The sequence below is a fragment of the Apteryx rowi genome, unplaced genomic scaffold (genome assembly GCF_003343035.1).
Source record: "Apteryx rowi isolate R43461 unplaced genomic scaffold, aptRow1 scaffold_763, whole genome shotgun sequence".
Classification (NCBI taxonomy): domain Eukaryota; kingdom Metazoa; phylum Chordata; class Aves; order Apterygiformes; family Apterygidae; genus Apteryx; species Apteryx rowi.
The window spans coordinates 85,567-101,189 of NW_020451053.1; the positions used below are offsets into that span (position 1 = coordinate 85,567).

General features: G+C 41.0%; 1 protein-coding gene across 1 annotated transcript in view; it reads left to right on the forward strand.

Moving 5' to 3' along the window:
- The window catches only part of LOC112976759 (stAR-related lipid transfer protein 13-like), a 123,257-nt gene that overhangs the window by 78,351 nt on the left and 29,283 nt on the right, over positions 1 to 15,623 (forward strand). Inside the window, exons 2-3 of the mRNA XM_026088324.1 lie at positions 8,294 to 8,365; positions 10,159 to 10,240. Of these exons, the coding sequence (XP_025944109.1) occupies positions 8,294 to 8,365; positions 10,159 to 10,240 (154 nt within the window). The remainder of the gene's footprint in view (positions 1 to 8,293; positions 8,366 to 10,158; positions 10,241 to 15,623) is intronic.

Here is a 15,623-nt window from a genome sequence, read left to right on the forward strand (position 1 = left end):
TGGCAATGAATTTTATAGATTGTGTAAAAAACATATTTTCTTTACCAGTTCAGATTGCTTTCTTTCTTTTTCATTCCTCCTTTTTCATTAATCTCCCTGTCCGTGTGCTGCAAGGCAGAGAGAATAGGCATTTCCAATTTCCTATTTTTATATTACCCATTATTTTGCATCCTTTTATCATAACCCTTCCTTATTCATCTGGTCTCCAAGGTAAACAGTCCGAATTTTTTCATCTCTCACCATATGAGATTTTTTTCATGTCCATAAATAATCTTGATTCTCACTTGCAACCTCTCTAAGAAATCAAAAGCATGAATGGATATCATCTGACTATTATACATGAAGTGGAAAGAGCTACATATAAAGAAACTGCTCATGAGCTTGAAAAGATCTTTTTTCTATTGTTGTTTGAATTATTTTCAGCCACAGTAGTTTAAAAGGTCCATATTTTATTGTATTATTACTGGTACCACAGTATTCTGCAAAAGCTTAAGGTCTATTAAAATAATGCTTTGACAGCTTTATTTGTTTTTTGCTTGCAAAACATAACCCTGTCTCTAATAGTAATTATACAGCATGGTATAAAATAATTCCAATGAAATCCCACCTTTGAAAACCTTATTATCTGGATTTATTGAAGAGTATGCACCATAGTATAGTAAAATAATATAAATTTGTTGTATGCTTATGTTTTATTTTATCTATGATAGACCTGTACTATAAATGGAAATTTTATGGGTGCACTGCATAGTTACCTTTGTGTTATTATTGGAGTTATTCAGGAAAAGTCCTACAGAATAGAAGGAAGTAAAGTAAACCATTAGAGTTCTATCTAAAAGCTTTCGTTTAAATGGAGTTCTGTGGAAATTATGCTAAAAGTCTAAATAATTTCAGAGACACTAGTATCCTTTGCACAAAAATTTATACCATCTTATAAATAAAATTCAAGAATTTTCCCTTTTAAATAATTCTGGTGGGTATAATGCAACTGAAAATGTTGCAGAAACTTGTATCTATTAAATTGCATGGGACATTTCCCATAGGGAACATGAGAAACTTTATATTTTTCCATGATCTACAGCATACTGCCTGCAGTAGTGCAGAGAGTGGATAATCTAGTACTTGGGGTTCTAATCTACGCCTTGCAAGCTATAGGTGTGAGGCTCTGTTTTGCTGTGAATTTCTTACATGACCTTGGAATGCCACCTGTTCACATATTTATAAATATGTTCCTATTCATTACAGTTTAGCACCTAAACCCTATAGAAGGGTTCATTTCTTAGCTCTGAAGTAGCTTTGCAAAGCCATTCGAAGGAAACCCATCAACCTTTAGGGTTAGGTAATGTCTGGGTGACAACGGAGTGATAGTTTAGGTGTCTAAGAGCTTCAGAAATTTGGCATTGGTCTCTCTACACCAGATTTCTAAGGGTATTAGTACTTGAGGAGTGACATAGTCATATTTTTATAGGCAGCTAAATGAGTCAGGCACCTAGTTCCTGCCAACGTTGTCTCTAACCTTCCTATGCACTTTTAAAAAATTTTCTGTCTGGGCCTCTGTGCTTTAGATCATCATCTGTAAAATAAGAATAATAGTTACATGGATAAATATCTTGAAGAGTATGAGATGTAGGAGTAGGAGGATAATGGGGGGGACACTAAAATATCTTAGACTGGTACCAGGGCTGCAAGAACAAGCTGGAACTTCCTGGACCTGTTTTAATACAACTGCAGCCTGAACTCAGCTTTCCTACAAACCCTATCTGCCCTCACTAAGGCTCCTGTAGAAACACGTCAGGGTGGTGACATGGCTTGTTGGTGGCATGACAGGACTATAGGACAAACACAAAGATTGTCTAGGCAAGACTGAAGCTCACCCACACATGCATGCAGCTGCCTTGAGTGTGTCTCAGGTACAAGATATTGTCAAGGTTTCCTTCTCAGAAGTGCTCTCTGGTTCACCCTTAACAGAGGTCCACATGGGCTCCTGAGAGTAAAGGGTGTTATTAAACCCAAGGTCAAGCTGAATCTCCAAACTGACCTTAAAACGCAAGGTAGATATTGTTCTGGAAGCTGCAGTGCAAACTCTGTCCTCCCAACAATTTTCCTCCTCTTGAAGGAGAGAGTAAGACAAGGATCAAAAGTTAATGTAAAGCATAGCACCAAACTAACCAAGTCCAAACCCTATGAACTGCAACCAAGTTATTACTCTACTTCCAAGTAACACTTGKTAAAGTGAATCCTGTTCTGCCTAATAGACCAGCTTGTATCTGCCATCAGAGCTTACTGGCCTGGCTGCACAGGAAAATAGTCCTTTCCAATGACTTGATTAATCATTTTCACTAACACTCCCAGATATTTTATCTTAAATCTAGTAAAATTAGATTTAAATGGTGTGCAATATATTGGGGATATAAAGGAGAGCATACACAGCCATTTGTTACAGAAAGATGAAGAATAAAGGTTATCAAACATAAAATTGACATAAATGCAATAGATGAGGTAATTATGTACCTTATTTATTCTAGCTGTTATTTCTTTCACTTCATTGTGCAAAGGGACATCTGAATCTTAAATAAAGTTATAGTAGAAAAAAGTAGAATCAACAAAACAGAAGATAGAAGAGACAGAACAAGAAAGACTGGAAAGGCAGAAACAAGATAAGAGTTACAATGTCTAGACAGAAAAAGGGAAAAGACGGTAGTAACTAGATCTTACAGTGATATGTGTCCATGATATTCATGGACAGTGATATGGTCCTGTGCTAGAAAATGAATTTACTTATATGAATTTTTCTTGACAGAATAATATCCCCCAAAACAACTTCTTAGACAGTTCTGCTGCTTCCTTTCATGTGAAGAAGGACTGTCCCAGTGGTTTAGTTTTCTTTGTTTCAGAGAATGCGCTCATTAAAATGCAGTTTATGTGGACTAAACAGGACCCCTGGATGACAGGGATCGGCTTGCTAATCCACCACCAGCACAAGTGGTAAAGTGGACTGGGAAAGGGATCTGATCAGAAGGTAAACCAAGCATTCTCTGTAGCTAAAAAATGGGTTCACCAAAATATGCCCAGGGTGTCAAAAAGCTTGCTGCTGTAGTCACAGATCCCACTTGGGATCTTAAAATGTGAATCTTCCTCTGGTGCTGGGCACCACTGAAGCAGTTTGTGAAGAATCAGAAAAAGTAATGAGAAAGTAAGACTGTGAGCAGCCCTCTCCACTCCAGCCCCAGCATATCCAGAGTGCTCACTTGACATGTGGGAGACAAATTCAAACCTGCTTAATGTTAAGCACGGACTTGAAGACATATTCCAGCTGTACTCTGACCACCTGTGAAGTTTGCTGGGTGAATCTCTCCCTCCTTATTTTAATCTACTTAACTTTCTTAAATAAAAAGTGTAGGATCAGAGATTTGCATTTCAATCTCTACTGTGCGATACATACTTGGGCTACAGCAACAGTGTCTCTGATAAGCATTTAATTTAATATACAGAGTGACAACTTCAAGAGGAAAGACTGAGAAACAGTGCTGTAGGAAAAAAATCCAGTGATTTGGCTGATTAAAGAGGTGACAAAGTTTGAGGTTCCTGCTTGTACATGTGCACCGAAAAGTTCTGGTGAAGCAAGCAGGGAACTTCTTGGGGGCCTTGGAGGCAAGACCTGAGGTAGCTCCATAGCTCTAAAGAAACATCTGTGCATAGGTAGCTTTGTACGTACCTCCTGGCAAAAGCTGATACATGACAGGGGTGCAGGTGACCATGAAGTACCCCTGATCTCCTCAGAAATGTTGCTGAAGGACTTTTGAGGATATGAGCCTCAGTAAGAACCTGTTACTGGTGGAGAAGGGAAGTGGAAAAGAGAAACTTGTTTCCTGTCAAGCCACATGATTATTTCAACTAAAAACTGAAAAATCCCTGAGAACTCCAGTGCCGTTAGACATACTGACACTTGTCAATATTTGCAACTGAGTTATTATCTAGCCTTAATAATTAATGATTATCATTAACTGCTGCTCGAGCAAGTGGAAAGCAGCTAAGTAAATTATCCATGACTTTTTTCAGACAATAGAGCAGGCTAGCAGTGCCTACACATGAGCCAGTCATCAGATACACGAGGGTCAGCAGCCTTTTGGTCAGGCCACACCAGAATTTCGCCTTCCCAGATGCCCTAAACAAGAGTCTGGAGAAGCTGTCTCAGAGGCGGACACTGCCAATAGGTGGGCAGGGGGGAAGCATGCATCTGGGAGAAGCTCTAGCTCCTGCCAGCTATAAAACTCAAAACAGGGAGCCATTTCCTCTCTCACATCACTCTTCTCAGCATGACAGGCCCTCTCTGTTCTGGGGAGCCATCTGCAAACACAAGCAGCTTTACATGTTTTTGCAGGACTGTGTCCTGGAATGCCTGGTTTCTCAGCTTAAAAAATAGACAGGTCCCAGGGTGAGTTTTTCCTCAGTCGGTCACTTCCAGTTGTTCTCCTAAGATTTTCTGCCTGACTTCTGCAGTACTTTCTTCTCAAGGAGGCAGCAGGCACACCTTTTTGTATTGCAGATTGCAATTCATGTAACTCACCTGCTTTTTCCCTTCAGGAATAGCCCTACAGTGTTGAAAAGTTCAATATTCTCACATGAGTAGGTTTTCTTGAGGAGAAACAAACCTTTGGAAAGAATCCAGTCCCTACAGAAACTGAGACAAGCTACTGGCTTTATTTCTAAAAAGCACCCACAATCTCCTGAACCTTTAATGCCTTTTGGAAATACAATTTGCTCTCATGGATGGGTTGTGAGTTTTTATTCTTGCAGTCCCAGAGATTCCTTCCTCTTTTTTGGTCCTAACTTTGGTTGTCCCCAGTAGCCTGCTTGCCTCATGACGATAGTGCAGCTGCTGTAGGCTGGTTCTTACACCTGTGTTATATACAGTATATATACAGTATCCAGTATATACACTGAAGGCGAATGTTAAATTAAGCATCTAAAATTATACTTTAAGCATTAAAATATCCAGTAATGAAAAAAAATGTATTGCATTCTGAACTATAACTTGGCTTACATGCCCAGAGTGAGATAGCAGAAATCACCTTCCATCTCTGCTGAGGAGTAAATACTTGGTTGTGCCCATAATAGCTGGAACRGGTGCCTTTAACCAGTAGAAACAGACTGCTATGAGCAAAATCATATTTTGGGCTGAGTCAATAGCACATTATATTTCTATCCTTCTGCTGTCCTCTTAAAAAGACCAAAAAGAAAATAGAGAGAAGGGAGAGAAATTGTCCCACTGATACATGTCTGAGATCCAGTGTCCCAGTGGCTGATTTAGCAAATCTTGTTTGAGGCTGAATCTGTTTGTTTTAGGTGATAGTTCAGAAAATGAGAATACTCGCAATAGATGCCTTCATGTATGAGCTAGAGCCAAAGATTTGAAGCCAGAGTTAGTCTGACAATCATTTTGAGTAATGGATAAGCTTAAGAGAGTTGTAGTATGTTATGAACAGTCTTTGAACAACAACAGCAAAAAAGGGGTGAGATTTACTTCCTTAGTTGTTCCTTGCAATTATTCACCCATTGCAAGCTGAGATTTTTAGGTCTCACTTGGGCTTCAGGAAGATTTCTTAGCAATCTCTGATTTGAGCAGCCAACTGAAAAACACACTGAAATATGATAAGCATATAAGAGCATTAAGTAGTAGCATTCTCCATCACCCACAGCCTCTGTTAGTTGTGCTTCCAGGCCAGATGAAGCTAGAATGCACAGCTGTTATGAGTTGTAAATTACATTTTGAAAYAGGATCAATTCATCTGTGTTTCATGAGATTGAATTAAGCAAAAGCAAAAGTACAAAGACTTGTCTTTTTTGCAAGCATTTAATAAAAATATTCAGTCTCACTGGAACATAATAGAGATGTGCTTTCAGCACACAGATGTGTAGTAGTTAGAGCCACGTTTTATGTAAGCTGCTCATTCTTTTGTGCGGTGTTAAGAACTGAATGTACTTTCATACTCCTTTTTTGGCCTTGGCATGAAGTAATGTCAGAGCAAATGAAGACCTGGTGGTAAATCCTTTTCAGCACTGCTAATGATTGTAGCCATCACCGAGCTGTTACTGGCTGTCTAATTGTCTTTGGGAAATTGTGCTTTTGATAAGTAGACCTATATTCTGAATTTTTATTTCTGTAACAAAATTTGCTGGTGTGATTCAGTATTCAGAGGGGCAGAAAGGTGTATGGGTCACATACTGTAGGGTATATTCAAAGCAGGCTTTATAGTGAGCTTCAGTGGGTAAAGTCATTAGGGAATAATGAGTGATCTGAATGGAATTACATGGGGGAGAATTCATGCCAGCATCTCATATCTCTAAAAATGCATTTTAGCATAACAAATTTACAGCTGGGATTTTTGCATACAAGGCAGAACATGCAGAAGAGCAAGCGAGTCTGTTTGTCTTTTCCTAGTTCCATTGCTTGTTCTATGTTTAGGGTTTTGTATTATGGCTGCCTAGATTTTACAATTACAAACGTGCCAAAACCTTTCATTGGTTCATTCAGGTTGAATAATAAGGAACTTAAATGTCTGCTTTCTTCAGCACATACAAACTCTATTCCTTAGCTGATATACATGCAGATTTTGCAAATATAAGAAATGCACATGCACATTTTGGCTTTAATCATGTAAATTAGGACTCTTCAAAAGGCAGACCCTAATCTATACTTGGACAGCATGGAAATGTTGTGATGTTGTCCTGATTTCACCAACAATCCATGTTTTTGTGGATGATCTCTATTTTTCATTGTTCTTCCAGTCACCCTGGGAGCAGCTACAACCCACGAGTCCCCATCATGAAGGCAATGTGGGTGCCGGCCTGGCCGGGCAGCGCTGGGCTTGATGCATTGCCTTCGAGTCTCTGTAGAATTAGCCCATGGAGCTTGGTAAAAATTGAGTGACCCCACTGTCAACACACATAGGTCATCTCAGCATTCAGGGGACTAACCATGTGTGTGACTGTAGAAATGCACAAAGTCTGTTTCACTGGAGAGACCTGAAAATTTATTCTCTGTTTTTATGTAGCTGCCATTTATTTACTGCTGATTAGTATTTGAACAGGCTCGATCTGCCTCTCCTATGCAAAAATCTTTGGGAGCAGGGTCTCATGTAGCCCCCCTGTGGGACAAGATTTTCTTCCTTTCCCCATTCTCACCTGCCAACCCCAAAATAAGGAGGGACTATTTTCTTGTCCAGCTGATGATTCCCCCACCTCTTCTATTGGAGTAGGAGACATCTTACTCAGTGAAGACTGTTTAAAAGTAGAAATCTTGTCCAGCATAAACTACACCTATACTTATAAATCACGGCGAGCCAGGGACAAGGTGATGCAGATTGGTTCATCGCCCCACTGCTTAGTACTGGCCTTCTCAGGGAAAGATTTGTCTTGTGGAGAGATAGATGAAACAGCCCAAAACAGGCTTGAAAGTGGACTAACATTTAAAAACAGTGAGTGATCTGTGGTCCAGTGCTTGAAGCTACTGCTTGTCTGTATTTTAGTTAGCTGCATAGACATACCTGTAGCTGTTTATCCTTTCTTTGTTAGCAGTCACAAGAGAAAAGCATTTTCAGTATGTGATTTATCCCACCTATTCCAGATATCTTAAGGTGAAATGAATCACCCTGTGGTGGTAACTGTCTCTCCTTTGACTGTAGAGGGAGTCCAGATAACTGCCTTAAGTAGCTAAAGGGAGGGAAGGGCATCCTACCTTCACAGTTGTCCCTTCAGTAGCATTATACCTACACAGGGGTATTCCTGGCTGAGCTTTCACTGGCTTCCAGTCCTCTTTGGGGACAGCGTAAAGATGATATCCCTCTATGTCTGTACTGATTATTCTCTCCAAGAAATGTTGGAGCAGGAGAAAACACAGTGCATGTCCTCTGTCTTCCCATTTCCACCCTGCTACCTCCTCACTTCGTCCTAACAGCTTCCACTGTGCAAAGTCCTTTCAGTAAGGTTCTGGGGAAGGACAGGACACAGGGCCTCAGCCTGGCTAAGCAGTTCTCCTTCCACGTGGAGATGGTTATCATTTTGTCTCAGTCACCAAACAGCTGGACAACCCAGCGTCCCCCAGAGACAAGTGGGTTTCTTTGAGGGATGTATATTTTGTTTCCTGATGCTATCGACAATTGCTGCTGAATGATGACAGTGCTTTTAAGTAGCTAACAGCTATTACCAAGTCTCTGCTGTTTCCTTGCAATTAAAAGAGCTTCTAATGCAAAATGACAAAGTGTGAACTTTTTGCTCTTCTCTTTCTCCTCAGAAATCGAAGCAAAGGAAGCGTGTGACTGGTTACGTGCAGCTGGATTTCCCCAATATGCTCAGTTCTATGAAGGTAAGTAGGTTTTTCTCCTATTTCTGAAGTACTGAAAGTGCATTGTGTCCTTGCCAGGAGAGCTTACAGTCTGGCAGCACTACATTTGACTGAAAGTATTGCAATGGTGGGCTGCTTTCACAAAGCCTCAGCTGCCGGAGTCACATGAATGCCTAAGGAAAAGTAAGACTCTAGTCCTYACAGCTGTGGAAGAAAGCAGGGGGACATAGTTTGTGTAAACCTCAACAATTAGCAAAAACAAATACAAAAAATCCAAATACATAGGTCTCTTTTTTAAAATCTCCTGAACTGTGTCTAAAATAAGATTGAAAATATTAATACTCTGCAAAGATATTAGAAGTGAATCATTTGAGCTGTGCTTTCATTCGTTCTCCTCTCACTGCAAAGCAAGAAAAGCAAATATTTTGGTGTTAGCTCAAAGCAAATGGGTGTCAAATCACTGTCCCAAAATTTTCAGTTCTGGGAACAAGTATGGATTCTTCCCTCCAGCCATTTCCCCTGCTTTGTTGTTTCTGGAGTGAGTGGTTGAAAAGTCATGCTCAGATAAGCAGGGGCTGCTTACCCTGCTGCTGCATTCAGGAGCAGTTTGGGGACTGAGACTGTTTTTTTCTACTCCTCTCAGCTCAGTGCTGAGAGGGAAACTGTAGCTGATCCTCATTTTTCCACACTGCAGATTATCTCTGCCAGAGATATACAGCCAGCTCAGGCCCGCTAGGGCTTATTAGCCTATGTGCAGCTCTGCCAAACCCGCTGGGCTGCTTCCAGGGTCAGCGTGGGTCTGGAGGCAGCACAGCTACGCTGGCAGGGAGCAATAGCCACGAAACCTTGCAGATCGGAGCCAGTTCTGTGGAGAGCCAATGCAGGCATTGTCGATCCACCCTTGGGGACCCGAAAGTGTCAGGGAGCACGATGCCTGGGCTTCATCCGAGGCTCCCAACAGCCTGCTGAGCTCCAGCAAGGCTTACTAACTGTCTCCCTCCGGGCTCGCAGGTGCTGTGCTCCCACAGCTCCCTTGCAGTCAATGTGCACTCTAGGCAGTCTGCGTCTCTGAACACAAGGTCGCTTTTGCAGGCATCTGTTATGTAAACGGTAAGCCCTGGTGTCCCAAGATGGTGGCCGCAGTTCTTGCATCCCCATTTCCTGCTGCGGCACCTGAGCATTGCAGAGCAACCTGGGGGGCAGCCGCAACACTGAAATCCCTCCCACTGCCCTGGAGCCCACTCATGTGTGGCAGTCGCCTCACTTGTCACTGCAAATGTCAGCTTCCAGCACGCTAATCTGGCTTTAAGTGAGCTCATTTCTTTGTGTCTCTTATTTGAGTAACACTTTTTTTGAAATCATTGTTGTTGGGGGTTGTATTAAAAACAAAAAGCTCAAAACATTTCTGCTTCATGGGAAAAGTCTGTATAGCAAATAATTCATTAAGTCACAGTGATGGGAACAGAGAACTTTGTTGCCCATGTGGATAGTGAAAGTGTGCTGGTAATTTTCTGATCTCATTCTTTTGTTCTAGACAGTAGAAAGAACAGCTAATAATTTAATATCTTATTAAAGCAAAAGTGACATGATGTTGCTGTCTCTTTGGTGCACAAGATGTTCAACTTCCAAAAGAAAAAAATGCAGTAACTGAAAGGGTCACAGATATGGCACAGATATGGAAGGGAATCAGGCCCGAGTAAAAGGGGTCATACTGCATTTCAGTGACTAAACAGTTGCAAAGCATTTTAGATGTAGACAATGTATTTTCAGCTGAATAGCAAGCACTTGTCTTAATATTGTGTCTCCTTTTATAGATTCCCAGTTTCCCATTGATATTGCTGCAGTAAAGAAAGATCATGATTTTCTTGACAAGGACCTTGTAGAACCTCTTTGCAGGTAAATAACACCTGAAGTTTCTCTTCTGATACTTTAAAAACATTAGCCAATTTGTTATTCTTAGTAAAGCAGCCCAGCAGAAGAGGTGTTTGCTTGTCCATATGAATTAAGCAATGATTCTGTTAGTTTTTCTAAATAAATGGTAATATTTTGGATTCATTTGTCATGTGGAAAATCCTAGAGCAGGGCCCACTACACTCTTAGAAAACATCACAAGATTTAAAAAGGTCCCAAATCCATTGGATATGAAATACCTTCCTTTTAAGAAAGAACTAGCCGTAATACAAGAAAACCCTGAATGAATTAAGGAGCCACATGTGAGTCGCATGAATGACTCTATGTCCAAGCACAGCAGAAAAGATGAAACCTCATGGTACAGAGTTCAGCAGGTACTTTCCCTGTCAGCAAACATGGCTTTCATGCTACTGTGCTTCCCTTGGTGCTCTCCTGTTGACACCAGTAACAATAACCGTGGGCCCAGAACCCCAGAACACTACAGCTACCACAAATAGTCCCTGGTCTGTCCCTCCTAGAAGCTTTGTGTCTGCTGTTTATCTAGCTTCTTATGCTCTGCCTGTGATGAATATACAATATTACACTGCTCCAGTACAGTCCCCCAGGATTTAAGAAGCAGCAATTCTGTGGTAGTTTTGCAAAACCACATTGCAGAGGCATTGTTCCCCTCTTTTTTCTCCTGTGCTCGGCTCAAGCTGGATTCTACTCCACTTCAGTAAGGACAAAGGAGCATCTGGCCCCCAGCAAAACAGGCTTTATTGCATGTTATGGAAACTTTCACAACACTAACATCAAGATAATTAGACCAAAATCTATTTCCCCTTCTGTGACTATAGCTAAAGACAACAGAGGGTATATGCTGTTCCACTGCACTGTGCATGCAGGGATTAATGAGTCCATGATAGACGATTGCAGAGAGGATTTCCTAATTGTAAGAAACAGGGCTGGAAGAGAGTTCATCTCATCCACCTCTCCATCCCAGGAGATGCCTTCTTTAATGGAGGATCCAGAGCCTTCCCAAGAGATTACTGGGATTACTGTTAGGATGCTTCCCCAAAACTCCTTTCTGGCAGTCTATACCTATGGTTTCCCATTTTGTCCATTATGGATATAGAAAACAGAATATTCTCTTTCTCTGTGTCTGATAAGAAATCAGTAGGAAAGACCTGGATCCTTCAGTGACTGCTCTCAAGGATGCCAGGGAGCAGAGTAACTGTAGACATGACCCACTGCTGTTCTGTACAGCCTGGTGGAAGGGATTTCTATGCTCATGCCTAACAAACCTTCTTCCCGCATATACATCCATCCCACTGCTTCAGGTTAGCATGGCAAGAGACATGCTTTGGTATAGTCTGGGAACTGGTTGGGGGTAGGTACTTAAATTATGGTCATGAGGCATTCAACATCTATGCAGCTATATGGGATCAGCTCACCTGTTGCTGCTTCAGACTCTCTGCAGACTCACAGCTATACCTTCAACGGTTACTCTAGGTTTATATTTTTTTAGGATTTCTTTGTGAGTAGAACAGCTAGAGACTGTGTGGGGTTTTTTTTCTCTTTTATTGAAAGATGAGATTCTGAAGAAGAAACTAGGATCTGTAGAGATGCACTGATGTGACAGAATGCTTTATATTAGCCTAAATGTAGCAATACTGCTAAGGTCTGTAGTATGTAAGCATAGACACAGATCTTTCCAAATGGTTCTATTCAAAGATAAAAGTTTTTATGACTGTCCAGTAACTTTTTCTGCAATGATTTTAATCAGAAAATAACACCTGTTGCTTTAAATTTTGTTGGGAATTTTTAGATAGTGTAGATCTAAAGAGAGAAAACACCTCATATACTAGTCAGGTAGAAAAAGAAGTATTACATGCAGGTTAAATAGATGGAAGAGTAATGTTTTCAGACTGCAGACAATTTGCTACAATTCAGCAGCTCCAAATCTTTAGCTGAGTAATCCATAAAAAGCAATTGTGCCAAATGTCAAGATTCTGGTTCATCTGAAACAGAAACAGTGTCAGCCACGCCTGCAGTACAAGCATCATTACTGTGTTAGCTATCAAACTAGCATTTTCCAAGTTTGCCAGTGAACAGTAAATCCTCACAGCTTGACTGACCACTGTGGCCTGTTTTCTACTTTTGCTGTGTTCGGCGGTGGCATCACTACAAGGTACTTGCCAGGATATCACACAAGAGACGAAGGCTATGACACACATTCATGAAATAGAAAACTAAAAAGAGGTTGATTATGATTTCTGTATGTACTGGTTACTGTGCTGAGTCCCAAACTTCAATTCTTCAAACACCCAAAACTCACACTGCCTTCAAAGCTATGCATGACCAAGCCTTCACACAGATTAATAGGGCATTCAGCCCATAATACTGAGCAAAATGGAGTTCTCATTTTTATTTGGAGGATGACTTTAAAGCTGGAATGCCAGAACAGATAATCAGTTTGAGCAGAGTTTTAACTCCGAACCATAATTGTTCTGGAATAAACACTGAGTTTCTCTGCTGTTGTGGATTGAAATCAGACTCTTAACCTCATTTTATAATTGTTTTTCTTATGACATTATAGTATATGAAACAATATGAGGCACAAATGCAGAGAAACCTTTTATTTTTAAGGCAGCTGGTAGTATTTTATTCAGAATGCCTAAAACTCCCTGTTGTAAAAGATTTCAGTGACCTTTCTGAGACAGTCTAACACTCCTGCTGTTTACAACATCATTTTAAAATTTGGCAGAGTGAAGGCCAAATCTGGGGCCTTTGGCTAGAGGCATATCTTTTTTCCTATCATGAGATTCCATTCAGATTTTATTGAGTAACGAACAATAGAAAATTGCCATGCATTCTGCAGGCAAATGTTGTCAGCCTGCCAAAACAATAATTGGGCATGAAAATTTTATAGCTGGATCTCTATGTCATTTCCAAAATAGCAGTCAACAGATTCTGCTCTGGGAACTTTTGTGGCCACTGTGATAAGAGAGTGAGAAGGAAAAGTCAAGCCATGTTGTACTTTTTGTATTCACGTAAATACAGCAACTAAGAATGTAAAGAATAAGTATGTAATACTAGTCTGCTAGAACCCTACTTAGGCCCCTAAACCAAGCTCTTAAAATTTGAAAACTGGAAGCAGCCAGCAGCCTCTTTTTCCATAGCTAATGTCTCTTAGATACTTTGTAAGTAATCCAAAGGTCGCTATATACAGTATATCATACTGTGGGTTTTTTTGAAACATTTATTAGACAGTCAGTACAATCTGTTGGGTTATATTGCTCTAGGTGCCGTTAAGAGWTAAGCCTGGATCTCCACTTGCAATACAGAAAGCCCTGCTTTGAAGTCAGTAGAAAGGCTCCCATTGATCTCAAGGAGAGTTAACTCACCTCATGTGAACATGTTTCCTGTGAAGTAGCTCAGCCTATTGCAGCAATAATAATAAGTGACAGGACTGGAAAATGACATAGTCTCTATCCACAAAACTGGTGGAGAAGGCATGTGGCCATGCGAGCTTCCCATTCCAGTCCTGCCCATACTGGGAGGACCCTTATTCAGTGTTGAGTCTTCTGCAGAGCCCAGCACAGGGAGTCAGATGTCCTCTTCACATATTCTACGGCACCAAAAGAAGCCTTCTGGGGGCATGCATCCTCTTTTTGCACCTAAGCTTGGCTAGGAATAATGATAAAACACAGAAATAGTGTAGTATTTCCCTCAGGGAAGAGCTTAGGGAGTCATAAAATGTGTTCCCTTGATCTGTAACAGAAGATGACCCAGTCTCCAGAGATAAGAGACACTGTGCTGTCCATGCCACCTCACCCCATTGGCCCTACTGCCTCCTGACAGAAAAGCTTCTGCATGGCCCTCCAGGGCCACTGGCTGCATTCCCCACCAGCAGCTTGGTAGCAGCTGCAGAACAGGTCCAGGGGAATTCATGGAGCTCAAAGTCACTCTAAAGCTGTCTTCAGAGTATCTGGATGGCTCTTTAAGCAGGGCAACAGGCCAGACACAAGGTTTCACAGTTAATAAAATTCTTCTTTGCAACAAGTTTGTGCTTATTTGTAAACACTGCTGGTGCTGTACAGTATGCAAAAGTTAGAGATTTCCTGCTCCTGAAGAACTTCCATCACAAGGGATAGCAAGTACACCACTGTGAGTGGGATTCAGAGCCCTAAATGCATGTATCTAATGCCATCTTAAATCTCCTAGGATATCCGAGACTTCCCCGGGGGCTGGCTGACACAGGACCTACAGCAGCTAAAGGCCAGACTTGATACTCTAGGGGATCTAAAATAGCACTAGACACTTCTACCTGGGCACCTGAATTACTCCTCTGATGTTTAAGTATTGTATCAGTGGACATCTTTCACATTCATGGCGTGGAGAAGAAATAAAGTTAACATCAGTGAAGCGCTTGCTATAGTAAATATTTTGCAGGCTTTTGCTGAATACTGCACAGCTTTCCAGACAAGCATTCAAAAGCATCCATAGATGATTTGTTTTCTTATACAGCCCACCTCTCCTGTGTTAAATACAGATGTAGTTTATTTTACTTTTTTTCTGCCTCTCCTTCAAGTTTAGGTTTTGTTAGAAACAGGCAGTCTTTTCCCATGTTTCTAAATAGCAACATAAAAGCGTAGGTAGCATCTCCATGGCTTCTCTCACTTGATTGGGACATCGGTGACAGCCATTTGTAGCCAGACACTTTTATTTTTTGTTTTTTGAAAGATTTGTTGAGGGCTTGGCTGTCAGTCATCTAACAACTATAARCAGATGAGAAAAGCTTTCTGCCGCCACTGGCACATCACCAGGATATAGAAAGTTGAAACAGACTGGCTTTGATTGGAGTTGTTAGTACCAGGCAAGCTAACAAATCTGATCATTAGTTCTCTAATTTCACTGGCAAATCTTTTCACAGTATTGAAAAAGCCCCAGAAAGCATGCCGTTATTTTGTGGATGGATAAATTTACAAGCTGAGGTCGAGCCCCTGGCTCCCATTAAAAAGTAGTTCTGTTTTTGATGGAGTGGGTTCTTCGTAGAAAAAGCAGATTAGAAAGCAGTCGGGATAATGGTTTAGCTTTTTAAAGCTCCAGTCTAAGTAATGACATTCACTTTTAGAGAACTGACCTGTCAGTTCTCTACTGAAATGTTCTTGCTCTCTAATGCAGTTAGTGATTGCTTCAGATTGTTTTATTTGTTTGACCCTGTGATTTCTGCACCTTTCCACACTGAAGATGAGGCCCCTTTTTAGAAATGCCGTGACACGTTCTGCTTTGGCTGCACTTGCAGAGTTACCTGGGTGCAAACAGGGCAAAATATAAGTCACTGGCTGCCACTTTCTCTTCTTCGTGTTCCTAAAAGGCATTGTTT